Source organism: Camelus bactrianus, chromosome 1, assembly GCF_048773025.1.
Source record: "Camelus bactrianus isolate YW-2024 breed Bactrian camel chromosome 1, ASM4877302v1, whole genome shotgun sequence".
NCBI lineage: Eukaryota > Metazoa > Chordata > Mammalia > Artiodactyla > Camelidae > Camelus > Camelus bactrianus.
Genome location: NC_133539.1, coordinates 102,489,352 through 102,512,694, shown reverse-complemented (window position 1 = coordinate 102,512,694; position 23,343 = coordinate 102,489,352). Strand labels below are relative to the sequence as shown.

The 23,343-nt window shown below is 38.3% G+C and overlaps 1 protein-coding gene across 1 annotated transcript in view; it reads right to left on the bottom strand.

Annotated features, from left to right (window-relative positions):
* SLC9A9 (solute carrier family 9 member A9) overlaps positions 1-23,343 on the bottom strand; it is a 500,318-nt gene that overhangs the window by 229,642 nt on the left and 247,333 nt on the right. The window contains exon 9 of the mRNA XM_010952224.3: positions 8,416-8,504. Coding sequence (XP_010950526.2) covers positions 8,416-8,504 — 89 coding nt within the window. The remainder of the gene's footprint in view (positions 1-8,415; positions 8,505-23,343) is intronic.

Genomic DNA, 23,343 nt, shown 5'->3' with positions numbered 1-23,343 from the left:
CAATATAATGAGTTTCATTGAAAAGAATCACCAGCTTAGCTAAGGAGAAATTTAAACACTTTGCCATCATTTATGAATTCAACCCTTCTAGGATGGTATTTTTAAAGGTACTTTGAATGAAAGGAAGAAGAAAAGTGGTAGAAATCTTGACAAAAGAAATGTAATTAGAGTTTTTAAAAAAGGCAATTCTATGCTTTATGAAGATATCTTTGATCTTACTTCTCAGAAGCCAGGGAGGCAGGGGCATTGTTGCCCACAATTTTCTCTCTCCGCTGTGCCTCAGAATAGGTAACTGGGATGGAACGTGCCTGCTTTTGTTAAAAGTGATGGAGAAAAATTACACAAAGCCATAATCAAAAATCACTGTAATGCAAATCAATAAGGCAGAGGCACACTGCAGGAAACTCACACAAGTAATGGAATTATACTTGATCTTCCTTTCAATATCTCAGGATTACCCTAGACATTTGCTTTATACATCAAACTCATTATATTTAAATTAATGCATCATATCAAAATTAAATGAAACCATTAATTAGCAAATATTGTTTCCCCTATTTTTTATCTTGGAATGTTAATGGTTACAATTCATTCATTCATTCACTTGTTAACTCAGCAAGAATTTAATGAACTCCTAAGTTCAACACAAAACCAAATGGTAAATTTCCATAAACTTTCATATAGACCACAACATCTTAAGACATTAGACAGGACAAAAGTATGTCTAGAGCTACAGAAGGTTAAGATAAATTTAGATGTTACACATGTAAGTATATATCAAAAGGAAGTGCGATGAGCAGTGAGATTGATGCCATGAGTTGATGTCATTTCCTCCATGATGCTATCTTCATTATCTTTGCAAGGCACAGATCTGATTATTATCATCATCTCCATGTCTAAAAGCCTTAAGCAAGTGTTAGTCTTATAGAATATAGTTCTTTTAAATCTGAGACACTAAAATGTCCACCTGAATTCACCTCTCCATTTTAATTTTCAACACACTCCCACAGCCTTCCCTTTCCTGCTCCACAGCCTGTACCCACAGCCCAAACACTCCTACCCACTTCCCCAAGGCAACCTGGGCCCCAGTCAGAGTGTACTACATCTTTGTTTCTGGGACTTGTCAAGCTCATTCTTAGTTTTATGCCTTGGCATACTCTTTTCTCTTTGCTTTCATTCCCCAAGAAATCTGGAAGAAAATCTCCTAATTATCCTTAGACTCATCTCCAAAACACTCAATCCATAATCAGCTTCCCATGAACTCCTTGCCTCCAGGAAGAAATGCAGTCCTCTGGTTCCCATGACACCTTGTGTATCCCTCTATGTTAACATCTGCCACATGGGATTCTTGTTTGTGCATGTGTGTGCGTGCATGTATGTATATGCATGTGTCCCCTGCTACATTAGGAGCTCTTAAGGGTGAGAATCATTTCTTATTTGCCTTTGCCTCTCTGGCTTCTAGCATGGTGCCTGCCATGCAGACATATGGTGCTTAGTCCACACTCAGTCCAAGCTTGAAATGAAGGGCTGGGAAGCCCTTCATTCAGACCCCAATACTGAGTGGTAGCAATGTAAGCTCTATATTCTCTACTCCAAGGATGCAGGCAGTACTTGAAAAACCCCATGCAATAACTCAGGAGCAGAGAATTTTTCCAGGAAGAGGTGTCCAGCCCTCAGAGAAATTTTTCACCCCAGAGTGAACCAGGGCCTTTGATGTTTGATCGCTTCATCCTTGGATTTGATTTGACAACTTATTAAAATGGTCTACCTGATGATTTGCCAACAAGAGCAATGTCTCCTCTCATCTCTATGCACTGCAGTCTGTAAACCAGCGCTCCCTGCCCAATCCTGGTCTGGAAGAGGGAACCAGATGCATATCTTGTGCTTTGTGCCAAGTCACAGAATACTAGGTTTAGAGGATGTTTCTTAAAATCCAGTCATATAGTTCAATCATTCATTTTATAAATGAGAAAACTGAAGCTCACAGGTGTTAAATTAATTATCCAAGGCCCCACAATCAGTTGTAGAGATTAAGGGGCAAACCCCAGCTTTCTGAACTTTTGGTCAAGTGTTCTTTCCACCATATCATTCAGCTTCTCCCACATTCCAGATTTCTTTTTTCTTAATTTTCTTACAAAGTCATGCACAGCACATCCAATTTGGCTCCCACTGTATTGTTTTTAATCAAAAATTTAAATCTGGATTTGCATTGCTGCTTTTCCACTTAATGGTAATAAACACTCCAAATATCATCCAGGGGGAATGGAAATAAAATAAGCATCTGGAAAGAATGTGCTGTAATGAAATGTCATTGTTTGCTCATAAATGGTAGACAAGGATCTGGTTTCTCAAAATAAATGCATTAAAATATCTATGTCCATCCCAATCTGTATTTTAGTAAAAATAAACAAACAAACAAACAAATAAAATGCACTGAAATTGTTAGACTTTCAGAGATAATAGAATTAAATATAAGATAAATGTCTAATTAGCTTAAAGTGCAACAAAGATAGCAAAACTTCATTCATCTATTTATTGAAGATTTACTGAATAAATGATGCTAAGGCCCACAATTGCTATTAATCCCATCCACTAATCAAAGAACATTATTAAGAGGCAAACTACAAAGTAAAACTACAAATTCAAAAATTCTAAGTTCAAAATTTACTTCTGCCACTCATAAGTCTGGGCAAATCCTCTAACACACAGTGTTCTATACTTTATTATTCCCATCCACATACAAAAGTACTGTTACCTCTTCCATCTTAAAAATAAAAAGATTTTTCTTTTAGCCTCATTTCTCCCTCCAGCTATCATCTCACATCTCAGCTCCCCACCCTTTGAAAGACTTGTCTGCACACACAGTTTCCAACTTCTTTCTTTCTATTCTCTCTCGAAGCCATTATATTCAGGCTTTTACCTGACACTCCACCAATATGGTTCTTATCAGCGTCATCAATGACGTTCATGACCTTCATCTTACTTGACCTTTCAGCAGTATTTGGCACCATCATCGTGCTCCTTCTTGAGACATTCTCTTCATTTGATTCCCAGGACACTATATTTTCTTGATTTTCCTTCTCCCTATTGGCTACTCCCTCTCGTTCTTCTTTGCTAGTTCCTGACTTCTTACACCATTGGAGTGCCTCAAAGCCTGGTTCTTGGATCTTTTTTCTATTACTCCCTTGGAGATCTCCTCCAGTCTCATGTTTTCAATATCATTTCTACACTAATGACTTCCAAATTTATACTATTATACAATAGTATAATATAGTATTACATATTATATATAATATAATAGTATAATAAAGTATAGTAACATTTTATAGTACAATACATAACAGTATTATATATTATTCTAGTCTAGACTTCTCTCCTGAACTCCAAAATTCTATGTTTGAAACTGGCTATCAACAGCTCTGCTTTATTGACTAATACATATCTCCAGTGTAGCAAGTCAACACTTGGTTCTTGATTGTCCCTCAAACTTGCTATCTTACAGTCTTTCTCAGCTAATAAATGGCACATCTATTCTTTTAAAACTTAAATCATATCATGCCATGCCTGAACGTAAAATCCTCCAGTGTTTTCCCAGCTTGTTCAGGCTTTCCAGGACACATCCCTTGTCACTGCTCTGATATTGTCTTTCCTATTCTCCCGTGGTCCACTCCACCTTAGCCACATTGGTCACCCTGTCCCAGGATGCTGTTATTAATGTATTGTTCCCAACCTCTGGATAGCTCTGCCCCAAATACCCACATAGATCTTTTTAAAATTTCTTTCAAGAATCACCTTCTTATTGAGGCCTTCCCTGGCCACTCTGTCTCAAATAGTAACCACCCCCACCCCGAACACCAAAATAAACAAATCAACAACAACAACAACAAAAATAAAATAGCAATCTGCCTCCCCATACACACACTCCTACCTCCCTTTCTTGCTTTATTATTGGCCTTATAACTTACCACAGATGCACTATATATTTTGCTTATTTATTTTGATTACTATAAAGCTCCTCTATTAGCAATTCTTTTTGGTTCACTCTTGTATTTCAGCACCTTGAAGAGTGGCTGGCACAAGGCAGGCTCTTAATAAATATTAGTTGAGTGAATGAAGGTTATCAGTGATAATAAGGAGAGCTACCTCTTAGGTGGAGAAATAAGGAAAAATTAAATAAGTAATTGTACATGTTAATGTATCACAGATATTAATTATTTCAATTAATTTCATATGTTCATGTGTATCTGTTGGAAGTAAATTTTAGGTGGAAACTGCAGGAAGAGAAGGAGAAATTCTAGTTCAAAGGAATAATAAAGAAGTACATGGTTTTGCAAATCAGCCTCAGGCAAGGTAGAGACAGATGATGGAAACACCCTGGAGTCTGGCCCAGATTACCGGCTCCTAAGCCTCCCACGAGGGAGGAAGCGAGTGGGAGGCAGGCTGGGGTTTGTACGAGTGGGGTCATGCGGTCAGTATGCAGTCTTCAGATGGTTCAGTGAGAGCTCTAGGCTCACAGGCTGCGGTGTGCTGATGTCCATCTCTAGCAGTTCTCAGTTTCTAGGGCAAGAGTCACGGCTTATAGTATCTGTCTTCTCTAGGGCTATATGTGCACACCCTAAAGTAAGCAAACCGCTCCGAGTCCAGGGAAAGGGACTGCTGCATATATGCTCATGTACCTGTCACTAGAGTGCTTTCCTATGAAAATATAAATCCTTATGGTAGGTAGCAGCTCCAGGGTGTGTTTATTATTCTGCTTTGTGCCTTACACACAGTGATGTTACATGTTTCTTCATGAGCTGGAGTGAAAATTAATTTGCCTGCATCTAGATGGTCATTATCAGTTACAAAACATATTTTAAAGTAAAAATGCAATTTTAAAAGGCACTCTGATTCTTGAAGCTATACAGGATATATTAATTCTCAAAGGTCTTTGTATTCAGATGTAGCTATTTGATTAGCTGCTATAGGCATAGTCCATGAATAAAATTCCTCTGTAAATCATATCACCTAAGGATTTTATAACACAAAGTTGATTTTCATAGATTTTCCTTAGACTTCACTAACTGACTTCCTTTACATCCCATTAAACAGTCCTGGGGATGGAGGCAAAGAGGCTACTTCTCCCACTGACAATGAACAACTCAGGGAGATGCAGAGGGAGATAACGTATTCTGTAACCATGTGTCACCATATAATACTTTCTAAACCTTTTCCAGTTTCAGAGAGGAAATAGCCACAATCTTAATACCTGCCTCAGCTTATCTTTACAATTTGTAATTGGTTTCCCACATGGAGTTTAAACTTTGCCTGCTACATTGGTGCAGATGTGGCCAAGGACTTCTGATCTGTGAAGTTAATTAAAGGTCTTAATCTCATTATTTTTACAATGAGATCAGACTGTATATACCAGAGTGAGGAATATGTGAGTAGATATATATATATATGTATGTATATATATATACACACATGTATAAATATGCACATATGCCACATATGGCTATATTGAGAGAAAAAAATAAATAGAAAATGAGAGATCTTGAAAGAAAAGAAGTGAGGAAGGGAAGGGAATTAGCACTCATTAAGTGCCTACGATGAACCAGGCACCAAGGAAAGAAGGCGACGGGGGGTACAAAGATGGAGGGATGCAATTATCCGGATGTTAAAAAATGAACTTGTAAAAATCTCCTTCCCTAAGGGAGACTACTGTAAAAATGGATGCTGGCAGCCCATCAGGGAGTGCTTGTCAAGCCATTCAGAGGAGAACAGAACACTGTGGGGCACTGATTTTGGCTTTGTCTCCCCTAGGTGCTAGGCTGCTGTCTCGCCATGAGATGAGTTATCTTTGAAGTTCTGCCGAGAAGTCTAGATAGCATGACTTAAAAGTGTAAGTCCCTCAACAGAGTTCAGCTTCCAAGAATACAAATGCTCAGAGAACTACATGAGGTCAGGGAAAACCAGCTCAAGATATTTTCCTTTAAACTCTAGAGAATGCTAGTTGTCACCATAATTAAAAGGATCTTAGAAGACTATACTGGCGGTTTCTAGATATTAGTATCAATTATTTGTTCATTTTTTAAAAAATCGGGGGTCCTTAAAATTTCTGTAATTGCATTTTCTGAGTCCTCTGGTGGGCAAAGGGTAAGGGTGACCTTGAAGAGTCCCTGGGTAGGTGGGAGGCGAGGTCAGGTCCAGCTGAGCTTGGGACATGACCAAGAGAGAGGGATGAAAACAATGACCATTTTAGAGAATTTTAAGGTAAGTCTTCAAAAATCGTTTACACATTCCTAGCCAATTACAGGTTTGCTTAGCTATCACTTCGGCTTTTGCCACTGCCACTGCCCCAGTATCACATCAGATGTCCTCAACATCATTGGGCTCATTATAAGGAGCCTCTCTACCTCCATTTGCACTTTGGGATAGATTACAATCATTTGGTCCAATTCTTCATCATTTTCTATATCCATGTTCCTTGTCATATAACTTTACAGTGCTCTCCCACTGTGGGCTGGTGACCTGTTCAGTCTCTTGACCTTGGGCTCAGCCATGTGATTTTTTTTGCCTGTAGAATGTTTAGGAAATGTGATGCAAGCAGAGGCTTGAAGTGAACTTGCACAGTGGGCTTGTTCTTTTGCCAGGAGAAGAATGACAGACACATGGCACTGGCTACGGTGCTCCAGCCAAGCCTACCCTAGAATAGAGCCCCACCAAACCCCCAGACAGTGAATCAGCCCAGTAGAGACAAGTAGAGCCACACAGATCAACCTGGATTAAAAGAGCTGAACCCTGCAGATGCATGATAAATAAATATTGTTGGATGCCACTGGGGTTGCTTGTTACATAGCAAAAGCTAACTATACAAGTGCCATTTGAATCATGCTCTTCTTGTCTGCCAGAGTGATATCTAAAGTAGAACTTCAATTATCCTAAAATTATTCTACTTAAGACCCTCCAGTGACTTCCTGTTATGGGCTGAATGATGCCCTCCCAAATTCATGTGTTGGATTCCTAACCCCTAGTACCTCAGAATCTGAACTGTATCTGGAAATAGGGTCATTGAAAATGTAATTAGTTAAGTTGAATATTATTCAACTATTCTAATATGACTGATATCTTTATCAAAAGTGGAAATTTGGAGACAGGCATACTCATGGGATAAATACTGTGTGAATGTGAAGGAAGAGATTAGGAATGATATATCTAGAAGCCAAAGAACACAAAGATTGCCAGAAAAACACCAGAGGCTAAGAAAGAGGAATAGAACAGATTCTCCCTCAGTGCCCTCAGAGGGAACTAATCCTGCCTGTACCTTGATCTCAGACTTCTAGCCTCCAGCAGTCTGAGACAATAAGTTTATTTGTTTCAGCTCCTCCCCATTTACCTTTAGGATAAAGTCTAAACTTCTTCACAAGGTTTGGAAGTCTGTTCATGATCTGGTCGCTGGGTATGTGTGTGGTCTCATCCCTCACTGTATTCCACTAGCTTCAGCCCAACCTCATTCACTAGCCACATAGAGCTATTTAAAGTGCTCCAATCATCTGCCTCAGAGCTTTTGTCCATGCTACAACCTTGGCCTTGAATGCCCTTCTTGCCACCTTCTCATCCCCCAATGAATCCCACATCTTTATCTAATTAATTTCTATGTGTATTTCAAGCTCCAGATCGGGCTATCAGCTCTGGAAACTTTCTCCTCACCTTCCCAGTCCTAACCATGAGTGGAGGCCCTGCTGAATTCTCCCAGAACAATCTGTACAGATATTTCCATCACAGTACTTATCACACTGTGGATAATTAATTGTTCATTGCATGTCTTTATCAACAGATTTGATAATGACCCACTTAAAGGTATCTGCCTTTTTATTCCTAGTCCCTAGCACAGTGCTTGGCACAGAGTGGCTATGCAGCAAATGTTTGTGGAAGGAATCTGTGAGTGTTTATGTGCAAATATTGAAACAGATGTGTTCTTGAGAGATACATCCTGCTTGTGTGACAACTGGCAGTTGAGTTTACTTGGAAGCAAAAGCACCCAATTAAAAACCAAACATCACTTGCTTATTCTTCTCCATTTCCTTCTCTCTATGTAACTACCCAATCGCACACGCTTTATAATGCTTTTAGATGTAAGTGACTGTGAGTTATTACCAACAGTGAGACTTTCATCTTCAAGACTGACAGTCTACGGTCCACATTTCTCAGGAGGGAGAGACTATTATAACTATGTTTTTGCTTACCAAGAGAATTGTTAATAGTTATCCTGAAGGAAAAAAAAAATCTATAAATATCTAATCTATAATGAAGCCTTAAGCTTTTTTTTTCTTCCTTTACTAATGAAATTCTTCCCGAGTGCATTGCCAGAATTGCTACATAACCATTACACTGAGAAAAGAGACAAAGCCTGTAGTGAGCTTTTTCTTTTACCTGTTTAGTCCTGGTTTTGGAATCCAGCGACAGATTGTTGTACGTATAATGTGCCTGTGTGACTCCACAGAAGAGAACGGCGACTATCCCTGAAATTTAAAAACATACCAGTTAAAAACAATTTTCTTTCTCATCTAAGTCAAAGGGTAGTACTATCCCAGCTAGAAAATGGAGTTGATGTCAGTAGAGTTAAAATTGCTAATAATTATGATATTGAAACCCAGGTAAACCTTGCTACTTGCTTTAAACATGGAGCTTGTAGGCTTAAAGCTAAAGAAAAGCATTAAGGAATAGATTCTTCCCAGGGATAAACGATAGTCTGATCATGAGTTGGGAAATTTATACTTGGAAACTCATAAACAAAAGACTGTACAGTCAAATCCAGGCCTCTCCTAGCGAGTGCCAACTACTTTGCTGTATTTTATAGGAAATGCTGGCATATTTGCTTAGACATTTGCTTTCCACTGTGTGCCTTAAGGAGACTGAAGAAGTTTCTCTCATACTGTAATTTAATATTAAAAACCATAAGTCATAACCCTAAGACAACTACAAGGGTTCTGTTGCCTCTGCCAATGCTCCTACTTTCCAAGCACAGACACAGGTCCTCGTTTGCCCCTTGCCTCCTTGGCAAAGCTGGGGGCTTTGTCTTTCTGCTGCTGACTAATCTCATGAACACATCCAAGGCACACACTCCTTGAAGATAAGCTCGTCTGTTCTTGTGTGCTTCCTACCCACAGTGGCCCTCCGCTGCTTCCTGGCTGGTTGCACGAATTATTTTTTAAGCCATCATTATACCCAGCTTTAAACACTACGTGAAGCCACACATACGCTAGATGCTGCCTGGGAACAGAGGAGTAGCAACCATGGGACAAATGTGTTATTTGTCCCCGGGCTCTGTTATTCTTTGTGTTATTGCCCTGAGCTGGGGTGGGGAAGTGGTGGGGGCTGCATTCTACTTTGAATTAAAGATTTGATTAATTATGGGAAATTGGGCATGAAGGAGGGCTTTGGGAAAAACACTAGATGTAAGTATTCCTCAACTCAAACCAAGGGGATTGAACTGAATTTTAAGCAGCAGAATCTTCCAACTAAAAACACTCATAAATTAAATGCTGATGATTCTTAAGAGTATAGAACTACATGAACTGAATATTGACATTTCAAATGTATCTGCAATAGAGAATTTAAAGAACCAAGCATATTTTTAACATGCAGACTGTATGCTTCTATCTATATGTTTGTTATTTTGAGGGTTGGCTTTGGATAAAATATTGCTAAGATGTATTTATCTAATATAAGTGCATAGATATTTTTATCATTTATTTCCTCTTAATATTATGTTTCAAAATTTTAGGCAAAAAGAATAAAAACAGCTAGGAAATTTTGCAAAGAATATATATGTAGTAAGCATTTATACAGATTTTTTGGGCTAACTTCTCAGCTTTTTAGCCTGTCTTCAGAAATTCTAAGGAAAAAAAAGCTTGTGAAATATTATATTTCACTCTTCACAGAATTTCTATTAAAAAACAACCAGTAACAGGAAAACTTTTAGGGTACCGAAGCACGTCAAGTATTTTGAGGAACTGGGAGGATTGCCATGAATGTTGTTTTGGTATCAAATATTTTTCTTTCTTTATTTAAAAATGTTATTTGTCTATTTCTGCCGATTGCACAGTCTGTTGGAGGTTTTTCCACAAGAGCTTTAGCTGACCTCCTACTGTTGCGGAAATGTTTTGACTATGTATTGATCTGTGGAGAAGTAGTGAATAAAAAGGGAGAGGGGTGTGAGCAGTGCACAAATGCATTCTGAGAAGAAGAACAGGTAACAAAGGATTGTTATAAAGGATAGGTAAGTGGCCTAAGATTGGCTGAATGCCTATTGTGAACAAAGAACACATTAGTTTTATTTACACCACCTTATTTCATTGTTTTATTATCTCACAGCAGGCTTCCACTATTGATCAGCCCCTCCCACTATCTTCCCCTTCTCAGTAATGGCATATCTATTTTTCCTGCTGCCCAAGCCAAAACTCTGGGAACACCCTTTTTTCTCTCCTCTCTCTGTACATCAGCAATTTTGTTGACTTGTCCTTCAAAACTTATCTGAAACCTTCTCAACACCTCCACCCTAACACTCTTTTTCAAGCCACCTTCTTTTTTTGCCTGGAATGACAGCAACAGCTTCCTAATTGGTTCCACCCCCACCCACCCCTTTTCCACTGCTGCCCCTGGGGCCCAGTTTATCTTCTACCTAGCAATACTGGTTCTTTTAAGACAATTCAGATCATGTCAGTCCTCTGCTCCCAGCTCTGTAATAGATCCCCATGACTAAAAGGCAGGACCTAGATCTAGACCTAGATCTAGACCTAGATCCCTCCTCCCCTCTCCACAGCTCTCTGACCTCCTCTCCTACCGTGCTCCCTGCTTCCTGCTCCCTGCTCCCACTGCAGGGCCCTTGCATGTCTGGTTCCCACTGCTTGGAAAGTTCTTCTCCAAACATCTATATGGTTCCCTCCTTTCCTTAAGATGTCACATTGTCAGACAGGCCTTTGCTATATACTCTACAAAAATAATCTCTCTCATCATTCTCTACTCGCCTACAATAATCTATTTTTTTAATATTATTTACTGCCACCTAACATTTTATATATTTATAGGTTTATTTTCTGCCTTCCTGCACTGCAATGGAAACTCATCGAGTGCACAGTGATTCACTGGTCCCCAACCATTAGAGCAATGCCAGGCACATGGTAGGCCCTCCACATATTTGTTGAATAAATGAACAGTCCTATCCCCATGTAACGAGAAACTAAAGTAATTTACTCAAGGTCACCTTGAAGGTGACAGAGCTGAGATTCGAAATTCCACAGACTCCCTGTGCTTTTCTCCCTGTATTAGACCATCCGTGAATGTTTAGGGTAATCTTAGCTTATCTAAAAATGTCATTTCTGATGTCCCAGGGAAAAAGTCAGAGATTTGAAGATGAATATTATACATGTGATCTGCCTGGATGTCTCCTTTGAGGATATTTTCCCCAGTAGCTCCACTGGTTTTTGTTTCCTTGCTTCTGTTAGAACACTAACAAAGTTTCTGCTAATATTTTTTGAGTTTTGTGTACAGATAAGTCACACAAGCAACAAACAATGAAGAGGGTGCCTATGTGACCAGAGTCTTAGTGTTGTAATTAAAATAAAACAACTAAGTTGATCCGACCCTTAGTATCAGTATACACAATCATAATTCTATAGCTTGGTAATTAATCAACTCACACAAATTAACTATAATTAGTATGACTTTTACAAGCCAAAACACATTTTGAAAATGTCTCACCTAAATACATCTATTACCTATAAAATTCTTTGCCATCTAAACAGATTTAGAGTTAGCAGTTTTCTACCTTACAAAAGTGCATTTTAATTGCCATTATATTTGTGCATACCTGCTAGCCTGAGCCATACCACTGTAAAGGAGGGCCCTAGACAACCTCTTACATGCTCTGGGTCTCAGATTCTCAGGTGTAAAAAGGTGGGGGAGGAGGACCAAGTGTTCTTTGGGTCAGTTGGCAAACTACAGTGTCTCAGCGCATGTGTTGGCTCTGTGTTTCTGGGGTCGGGCTTTGCAGACCGCATCTTCCTTTGCTGGAGCCAGCTAGGATCTGTCAGTACGGAGCCCCTGAGGGAGACCAGGATGCAGGAGAGGAGAGAAGGTGTTGCTTCTCCCTGGTTGCCTGCTGCTCCTCTCGGCTGCATCTTAGCAATGGTTCTTGACCATAGCTTTAGCAGTTGGTCCCAGGCTTGTTTTCTGTTTTTTAGCTTCACTCTGGATTAGCCTCCTGGGACCCCCTCAGAGAAAGTAGCAGCAGCCAGGCAGTGTCCTCAGAGGTCTGGTTCCCAGCTCAGAGGTTCCTTCTAAGAAGCTTCTAGATTCTCTTTCCTTTGCTCCTCCAGTCCTAGGGTTCACACTTGCTTCCTGCAATTACTACCTCTGTGTTGCCTCAGTGCCCGCTTTTTACTTTGGCAGCTCTCTACCACCTAGGTATCCAATTTCCTGAGTTAAACTCTGTCGACAACCAGTTGGTTCCTCTCTTCCTGACAGAAACCTGACCAGCAGTCTCTTGTGGTCCTTTTGCATTCTAAACTTTCAGGTTCTCTGAAAACATCGAAGCTGTGTTATCAGAAAATAAGATTCAGCCTGTATTCTCTTATTATAACTGGGACCATGGAAGATGCCAATGTCAACTAAGACAACATGCCAAGTCCCAGAGGACTGGACTCAGGCTCATTTCAATCCTACCTATGGCTGAAATTCATATTTTTAAAAAGTGATGTGAGTTTGAGCCACTAGATTGGAACAAGTGGCTTGGGGAGAGGAGTAAGTTAGGCGTAGATCTATTAAAGAGGGGTGGCCCAGACTCCGACCTGTGTCTTCTGATTCCCAATCACAGGATTTTTCCAAAATGTGAGAACAATCCTACAGTGGGGTGGCTGCCCTGAAGTGTGAAAATTTCGCTATAATGGGAAATGTTTGGGCTGAATAATCATCTGTCAGAGGTGTTATAGAAATAAATTTTTTCATAAAGTAGAAATTTAAATATCCTCCAGTTCTATGGGTCTACCATTTTCCTATATATTATTTTATTAATTCACTAGGATTAACATCTCAATTTAGTTGTTTTTTTTTTTTTAAGTTCAGGACAAAGTAATAATAGTGGCTCCAAATGAAACCTATAGACCTTTTGAATAAAAGCAGCCTGACTTTCTCAAAAAGTGAAGACAAGATAAACTTAGACACTTTCAAATATTCTTTCAATTTTAGATAGACAACCTTTCTAAAGTAAAATTTTAAAACATATCATCACCATACCCTCAAATCATAAAAACTTAATTTTTTCAAGTAAGCTAGAAGGTTTAAAGATGAACTCAGGAAATCTCCTCTGTGCAGAAAATGTGGTAAATCTGTAGACCACAAACTTTCAGGTCAAAGGGCATTGAAAATGGTGAATTCTGATATCTGTGCTCAGGTGCCAGACACAGTTCACCTCAGAGGAACCCACTTCCTTTCTTTTTCCTTACCGCTGCTTCTCACCCCTCTGTCTCGCTTGTCACTCCCAGACTGTGCTTGATTTACAGTTTATCTTGTCATCCTCATGCATCAGAAACCACCTGACCCCACTGGAAGCTCAGCTGTGGCCCAAGAATCTGCATTAGGCAAGAGAGGTTTCTGAACTCCACCTCATGCCTTTGGAAATTACTAAACATTCAAGCCACCTGGTAATCTTGTTAAATGCAGATTCTGCTTCAGTAGGTTTCGTATAAAGCCCACGATTCTGCATTTATACTACCAAGGACGCCCATGCTACTAGTTCTAGGATCCCACTTTGAGATGTGAATCTCTGACCGACACTTTGGTATTAAGTCTCAACTCCCCTTTGCAATGGCTTGGCCTTGATCTCGTATGGTCTTAAAAAAGAGATTTTTGCTTTATTCTTGCCTTTTAGCATCTTGGGACAATTAGAAGACAGCTCCAAAGAAGCAACACGTTTTTAATTATCTTTTTTTCTCAGTTCATAAACAACTTTTGATAACTAAATCATTATTTGTTGCCTTCTCTTCCACATTAACTCCCACATCAAGGAAGAGCAAGTGAAAATGTGCTCCTCCCTCCTAGAAATCCAAACCTAGACAATTCTCAGTATACTATAGTTAAGGTACCATATTTTTGCAAGTTAGCTAGGGTACCTGCTATTCCTCCACTCAAATGTTACTATCTACTGAGGTCATTCCATGAGGAAAGCATACATTATGGCTATGGGGAATGCAAGGATGAATAAACCCAGTCCTAGATCTCAAGCAGTTTTATGTCTCCTACCAGAGACCACGTGCATACAGAGACACCTAATAGGGGGCAGAATGCAGTAGGTGATAAGAACATAGGAATTCTGAGAGGGAGTGATTTCTTTTGGACTGGGGAAGGTGGGAGAGAGATGAGAAACTTTTCCTAAAGGATGCAGAGGCATTTAGGTCTTGAAAAATAAGAAGAATTTGGAGGTGCAAGGTCAGGGGTAGGGAATTCAATCTGAGTGAAGGGAGTGAGGTAGGAGACTGAGGGGCATGTTTGAGGAACGTGCAGTTTACCAGCATATTTTGGGTTTTAATCCATTATAGGTTAGGGAATAAACACACATTGAATCAACTAATTACATTTTTTCTAAATACAAAACTTAGAAGAAACAATGAATATGATCCATGTTTAAATAGTCTAATTATTATAAGTATGAAGGTATTTCTCTTACATTTTAAATTAGTTCTAGTATCCATAAAATAAAACTATGAAACAAATAGTACGTCTGTCTTCTGCTGTTAAAACATTACTTCATTTTCTTTCCCAGCAGAAGTAAAATCTGATCATTCTGCTTCTACCTCTTCCGCAAAAGCAAGCAGTCATTAAATGCAACTACTAGGCTGCACGTCTAAGGTCTTGGTTTCAGGTTGTATTTATGGGGTCCTGTGGCAATGACAAATGGAACCAAATACATATATCCGGTCCACAGGGAGTGGAGCATGCTCAAAAATAGCTGAGAACTAAAATAAATTAGGAGCTCTGAAAGAAATCAAGAAGTGGCCTAGAGAAAATAATAATAAGAGTTTCTGACTCACATGTGTGCTCAAAATTGCCTTTCAGTTTGCACAGCAAGCTTTCAGGGGTGAGCAACATCCCTGAAGGGCTGTCTGCAAGGACTCATTTATGCAATTTTGAACAAGAACTAAAACCAACACTTTATGACACTAACTAAAAGAGCTGTTTGAGAAACCACAAAGAGGTACACAGTTAAATTCAAATTAATTGGCAAGCAAAGTAGTTTAGGAAACAACACGAGGTGGTCCATAATTCTTTGGGAAGAATAATGATTCTGCTAGCCAGTAAATTCTTTCCAGAGAATCAATTTTGAGAGGACAATTAACTCTTTTTGGTTACCAGAGAACCATTTATACTGTTCTCTGTGATTTCTGTTTCTGGACCCTCTCAGAGAGCTCTTGTGTTACTAAATATTGTATAGGTATATGTATAAACATGTGTACATGATTTCACGGCTCACTGTGTGGTTCTAAATTATATAAAAAACTGTACTACAATGGGTGCCAGGAGACCTGGTATCTATCTGGTCATAGTTCAGACACTTAGCTAGTTGAATGACTAGTGCAATTTAAATTCATTGCCTGGCCCTCTGTTTTCTTCTCAATGAATTGAAGAAGATGGTCTGCATTAGTGTTCTTTAAATTGGAGTATACAAGAAAATCCACCGAAGGGTGGAAGAAAATATAAGAACCTCATAATTTTTAATTAGAATTTTTGTGTATTTTAAAGTATATAAGTACCCTTGTGGGCAAAAAATTATGCTACATGCAGATAAATGCGTGATAAAACTATTTTATTTTTTCCAACAAGGGTCAAGAAACTGGCAAATACTGCTCAATGATCTCTAAGCACCTCCCCATTTTAAATGTGATCTGAATGGTTGTTTTTACATTTGCTCCAAGGTCTGCATATATGGAATTGAAGAATTATAAGTCGCCTTCCCTGTCCCCCTAGCTTCAGGTTGACTTCCTGACAACTGAATTACCAGTGTCCTTTCTTGACCTTGATCTCCTGAAGGGCTGGTCAATGACCTCCCTCTTTGAATTGCCCCCAATTCCATAACAGTGCCCAGCAGACATCAGACACTCAAATGCAGGTTTGTAAAAGGAATGAAACTCTATTTCAAGAAATATTTATCTGCTCTAAAAAGAGAATGCAGGAGAAATTATTTTTGATCCTCGCATAGAAATAGATGTTTATGTGAATTTATTAGTGGCAGGGCCCATTTTCTTCTAGTGTTTAAATTTTCTTATTCAAGACTATTGTCACCTACAGTCTCTACTACTGATAACATTATTCAGTAGTTCTTTTCTCATTAAAAGTTGATGAAGCCTTCAAATACAGCAGCTGAAAAGCAAACATCTGTCACATGGAGCATGATTTTCTTTGACATTAAATGCAGACTTGAGGGGTTTCTAAGACCAGAGAATATTGCATTTTTGGACAGGAAATATTGATTATATCATCAGAACAAAGAGCGAGAGCAAGCGAGAAAGAAAAAAAAAATGTGTCTTCCTCTCAGACGATACTCTGAGGGGTTTTAAGGTTGATGGGTTATTTTTCCATGCCACACTTTTATTTATTTTTGATCTGGTAAAAAGAGACATTTCTGACAGGTTTCCTACCAACCACTGCTGAACGTGAACCTGGAACTGAAAAGTCAAAGATTTAGCGAAATAGAAAACTCCTTCAGGGAATATGAAAGATTCCAAGTTTCCAAAGCGTACAATCACTGTCTAGTTCACCATATTTGGCAATGCCACAGTCCGCAAATTAATCATGAGTCTGCGGGATGTAAGAGTATCAATTCAGAAAACAACACACATCTATGCTCTTATTTCTAGATTCTTCAATGCAGAAGGTAGGCATGCATTTAAGAGTTACTTCTTGTCAATGCTGCAAGGTTTATAAATTTCCATTTAAAACAAAAATCTCCTTCAATAATGTAGTAGTGAATATTTATGCAAATTAACTTGAGGCCTAGAGAAGAAGAAAAATCCCCTTTAGCTTAAATTCCTGGCTTTTTACCTCAAATGTTGGTGTTTGTCAGGTTTGTCCCTTCTTTTCAGTTTCCATTTCCTTAGAGTCAGCTGGACATCGTCACCTAAATCTCTAATCAGCAAGCTCACCCCAGGTGTTCATGTCCCATGGCCCACTGTACTTTTCCATGTGAAGTTTCCACACTTGTGTAGAATCCAGAAGATTTTCTTCAAATGAACCAGTTTTTGTGTCTCCTTTTCTACTACATGTATTTATTCACTTACCGCCCCCAGTCTGATGAAATGAACCACTGATCCATTTGCTATAGGGACTGAGAATGATCGTCAACCCCTCTTTCTCCTTCACTTACATGTTAGTCATTTGTACCATCTATCTTCTGACAATTTTCTACATACCTGTGCAGAACACGGGCAACTGAAAAAGGAAGAACTTTCTCTTTTCCCTAAGCCTTGCTGACACCATGGGGAGATGTTAAATCATGACTGAAAACATTTACAGTGAAGAAAGCAGAGGTGAATTTGTCCACTATTCAAGTTACATGTGCAAGGTTGTCTGAATATTGAAATGATGAGCTGTTTGGTTCAAGAAAGTGCAGCTGTGAGTTAATATGTTGTTATGCGAGATGTACTTTACACCCCTGCTTTTATTGCGATGGCATCGTTGAGCGTTTGCCCTTGGTTAAGCAAGTTGGTTAACTAATCCCCTTGAGAACTTTGGGTGTCTATTGCTACAGCTTGAATGCCTAATATTTTGAGCCTCCGGGTTTTATTTTTGGCTTGGAAAACACTCAATGCCCCTCATTTGCTGGTGAATTGTTGGCTAATTAATCTGGATTCACATGGTCCTGTCAATATGAAGCAAGAACAGTCTAAAGCTGAGATGTCAGCTAATGACATGTATATAGAAACTGAAACCAGCCAGACTTGAATCGAGAAATAATTCAAACTAAGTCCCCTCCTGGTGATTTGTTTTATTTACTGAGATCTAGAAATATATTTCCCATCCAGTCATGCGATGCATCAGTAGAAAGCCAAACAGAACACATTCACCTCTGAACTAGAAGCCTTCTTAAGAGTTACAGACAAGTTTTTGCCAAGCTGAGAGATGATGGTGATGAGAGGTAAAAAGCCAACTTACTCAGATCAAGTGAAGTTGCAACATGTCCAGTAATAGTCATTTCATTTGGAAATCTTTCCTCCTTATCTATTGCAAAAAAGAAAGACTTCCCCAGGCTTCCCTTCATGACTACTTTACAAAAGCCTTTCAAGAACTGACCTGACAGATAAGCAGGACTTGAGCTTTCAAGTGTCAGCTTTTCCTTATCATGACAATGTAATTAGGCCTTTGTCATTTGAGACCAACAGGAGAAAAGGCCTGGTTGATGGGATTGAGATGAATTAACTGTTTATATTGTGCTTGATGCTTGTGTGTGCTAAATTCTTCTCTCTTTCAGACATCTTGGTCAATTCCTTAGTGAATGGGCCAGAGTGTCACTTGTTTTCACCCTTCTGTGTTTAAAAAAATTCTTCAGTCTCTTACTCTCTAGAATCAGACTACAAAGCCCAATAGCATTGCTTAGTAATGAGCACTTTTCTTTCAGACTTTTACATGTTTGTTTTCTTAGATGGAAACCATTCTAAGCTGTGTAAACAGTGGGCTATACAGTTCTAACTTTTTGCATGAGAAAATGAGGGATGCCAATGGCCCCCCTCCTCCTCTTTCACTTCCAATGGACATAAAATATGCCCCAGGAATCTAAAAATGGAAGCTGTCTTTATTACAGCAGTGCCTGGAAGTGGAGAAATCATTAGACATGGTGTCAATGTTGCCATTAGAAATCTTGCTCTTCAGGTGTTTAGTGACAGTCCCTGAAAGTTTGCTTCTGGCAAAAACCTGACCCCTAAAGTCTCAGCTGGGAAACAGATTATAAAAATGAATTTTCAAACAACCTGTCCAGCTGTGCTTTTGGGTTATCTTTATAAACTGAAAAGCAGCTTCTATGACAGGATTCAATTCCACTAGAGATTATGCTATAAATAATACTGCTGAATTATTTTCAATATTCAATTTAAAATAATGGCTCAGTAACCTAATGACTTTTAGAAAATAGGACTCTGCAAGAAAAAAATTCTGCTTGATCAGAAATTAGGTATGCATGTGTTCCAGGTGCTTCATGGAGAGAATACCTCAGGTCATGTGTTTACTCAAAAGCCACATTCTGTATGTGTAAGTGTCCTTCTATTACAAAATAATAAAAATCCTTTTACCTTGGCCGTAAAAAAAAACCGAGATACCAATTAACAGGGAGACTTATTCCAATCCCTCAGCAAGTTAGCAGAAGAGCTAGAAGCCAGAGACATATCCCCCAGGGGCTGATTCTGTAATTAGGGCAGACACTTTCATATAAATTCCCTTCTTTCTATGCAATCCTGGCTCGTGAGGACTCCTTAAAATCCATTTCTATCTACACATCCTCATTCTCCAGAAAGACTTTTCACCTGCATTTGACATTCTGCCCAGTCTTCCCATATAAAAGTTTTCTTAAACTGCACTTGTATATTTCCAATAGCAGAGCATCAGACTTCTGGGTAACAGAAATGACAACCTTCATTTGCATGTCTAAAAGCCACTTGTTTCCATAAAACTAAGTTCTTCTACGTGACTACTGAATACTTGCAGGTGCAATTTCCAAGAGACTGAGATGAGGTGGCTGCAAATGTGGCCCTTGAAGTAAAAGATGATCAAAATAAATCAGATGATCATCATCAAATTAGTAACAACTGAAAGTGAAAGCAGAAGATGTGGTAATGAGCAAGCCCCCCTCACAAAGAAGCGTTCATAATGAATCTTACAAGAAGCTGAATTGAAAAGGATAATGAACACTGTGCAAACTGTCTTTAAAAGCGTGATTCTTTTTGTCTATCAGTATGCACCTGGCATAAGATGGTCCCAAGCATCCAGGCCTAGAGGCTGTGCTGTCTTTGAGCCGCTCTTCCCTTCTGAATTGTCACCAAGTTATGCAGCTTCTTTTGTTGAAATACCTCATGGATTATTCCTTCCCTCGTACTATTTAGGTTTCTTTGTTTATAAGCAATAAAAACTGATTCCGGCAACTGTAATCAGAAAGGAATTTACTAGAGGGAAGAGGCAGGAAGGCAGCTCCAGGGATCTATGGCAGAAATAAATAGAGGGTCCCAACAGTGTTCCACTCTTGGAAATTATGGGTGCCAACAGTTATAGACCCTTCTCTCTCCCTCCTAAAGTTCACATCCTGGGGGAAGAGTTTCTGATTGACCTAGCTTCAGGTGTCCCTATTATCTTTTGTAGGGGAGGGGAGTGGGAGGGTGGGGTTTACAAGTTAGTATCTGATGGAGGAGGGGTAGTTCCCTAAGTAACAGGAGGATGCTTTATCAGTAAAAGTGAGAATGGGTGCTGGGCAGCCAAAACCAACATATGCCCACCATATTCTTTTAGACTATGCTCTTGTTTCCTTAGGTCACATGTCTCTATTTTAACTTAATGGTTAGAGAAATGAAATTGCAAATTAATGCAATTTATTATATATCCTTTAGTTGGTGTATGAATCTGCTCTGGAATATCTTGACCAGAATATAAAATCTGCAAGAATATTTCAGGCATAAGGCACTCACTACCTTATAAAATAGTCTGTTATTCAACTTTTGGAAATATTTCCTTTTGTTGAGCTAAAATCATTCATTCCACTGCTCAAAAGACACTGAATGCCTAGCATGCTTCAGCCACACTGCCAATGATGATACAGCCCTCATGGGCCTGATAGTTTAATATAAGTTTGATCCATCAGTCCTAATTCTACACATCAGCCCATGTTCTCTATTTCAGAGCTGCAGAGAGTAAGTCAAATAGTACAGTGAAGTCTACATGCACATAAATAAACTATAGCCGTCTAGAAACTATAATGGAAGAAGCTTCCACTCATCACAGTAAGCCAAAATATAAAATAGCTTAAAAACTACTTAACAAGAAATCTGTAAGTCTAATGTGAAGACAACTATAACAATTTACTAAGGGCCATAAAAGATGACTTGAATAAATGGAGAGATATAACATATTCCTGGGTAGGAAGACTCAATGTTGTAAAAACACCACTTCTCCTCAAATTAATCTAAAAATTTAAGACAAACCAAATCATCATCCTAAAGTTATTTTCTGCTTGAAACATAATGAAACTATTTTCAAAGTCATTCTGGAATAATAAAAATGAGTATAGCAAAGAGGTCCTTGAAAAGGGGGGAAGGGGTTAAGAAATGGATCTATTAGATATTAAAATGAAACATGGAGCTGAAATGATGAAAACGGTAAAGACCAAAACCACAAGCTCAGTGGAACAATAGAAAGGCCAGAACTTGCACATATATGTATGTACCTACACATGTGGACACTGTAGTATAAATTCATAGGTTAAGGTCGAAGGGTCTTAGGATGAGTGAATAGAATCAAATCTCCACTATATACTGCACCTTATATCAAAACAAATCCCAGTTGGATTTCAATGCAAAAATAAAGCCAGACAACTATTAAAAGAAAGTACACATTATTGTCAACAAACACTGGGCTTTCTAAGTAGAAATTAATAAAATCTTGGGCTTTCTAAGGAGGAGATAAACTTAACCATATGAAACTTGAAAATGTCTACATCAACCTAAACAAAAAAAACATATTTGAAAGGTAAAACCATGAATTGGAGACTATTTATAGCCTACAGGACAGCTAAAAGGTTAATTTTCTTAATAGATAAAGATCTTCTAAAATTTAATGTGACAACTATCAGCGCCTCGCTAGAAAAAAGGACAAAGGGCATAAACAGGTAGTTCACCAAAGGAGAAATACAAATTGCCAATGACATAATTAAAATGATTTCCTTGGTGAAAATATAATAAATTTAAATCAGAATGAAATGGAACTTGATTATCAAATTAGCAGTGATGAAAATGAGTCAGTGCGGTGAAGATGTGAGTGAATGAGCTCGCGCTTACATTGCTGGCGGAAATACAAAAGGATAGACATTTTCTGGAGGATAACTTGGATGACATTAAAATTTTAGCCTTCTTATTAACTCTACAACTTTATTTTAAGGCAGTTAAATAAATAAGAATCCATGTGTTAATATATGAGGATTACCATCACAATCATAATAATGTTGAAAACTATAAACAATCAAAAGGTTGATATAATAAATTATGGGAATAATTAATATGATATGGTATTAGGCAGCCATTAAAAATAGTAATATAGAAGAATATTTAATGCCATGAAAAAATCCATTATAAATCGCTGAATGAAAAAAGCAAGTTACTTAAAAATAAAAATATAATCACATATATGTATTCATGCATATGTTTAATTAAGTACATGTAAATGCATATAATTAGATGGACTCAGATAAACACTAAAAACAGTTATTAATAGGCAGTGAGAATATAGGTAACTCTAATTTTATTTCCTTCTGTGAATCTTCATTTTACAAATTTTCTACAATGTGTATACCTTACCTTGGCAGTAAGAAAAAAATTTAAAAATGTTCTTAAAAACAGATGTATTTTGTTTAAAGCAACAGAAATCTTTTTTTCAAATGAAATCTTGTGTGAAAACCCAATTCATGGAACCAGTAAGAGGTGTGATGTGGGGATGGCCTAGTGGGCATCCTTGAGCACCCACCTAGCACCGAAAGGGCTGGTGGAATTGTGTTGAGAAACTATTGTGCACCTTTCCTAGAACTTACATGATGTATTGTTAGTGAATCCATGCAAGGCCTTGGGATTGCTGGTTACTGCTACAGTTACTCATAAACTACTTGTTAACTCAGTTCATTTAGTTTGCTGTATTCATTCTCATATATTCATTTGTTAAGCACTTTTTAAAAAGTCTTCTAGATTTTAGCTTTGTGCTATATTAGTTTACTTATGGATTAGAACTAGAAGGATTTTCCTATTACATGAAATATCAGCAGAGAATTGTAATTTAATACCACACCCTCAGATTTTATTGATGGTTGATATGGGAAATGACTACATGAAGAATGGATTTCCATCTTCCCTAAGACAATACATTGTCTGTTATAGTGCTCAAAGGTCCTTATATAAATATGCATGTGATAAATTTCCTTAAAATTTTAGAAAACAAGGTTGCCCATTTTATAAATAAGTATGACTTCTGTTTATAATACTGTATTGTTCCTACATAAGTCATCAAGTTTCCCTTTTGGCTTTGGCTGCCAGAAAGCTCAGAGCTATATTTATTGCCAAGCCACAG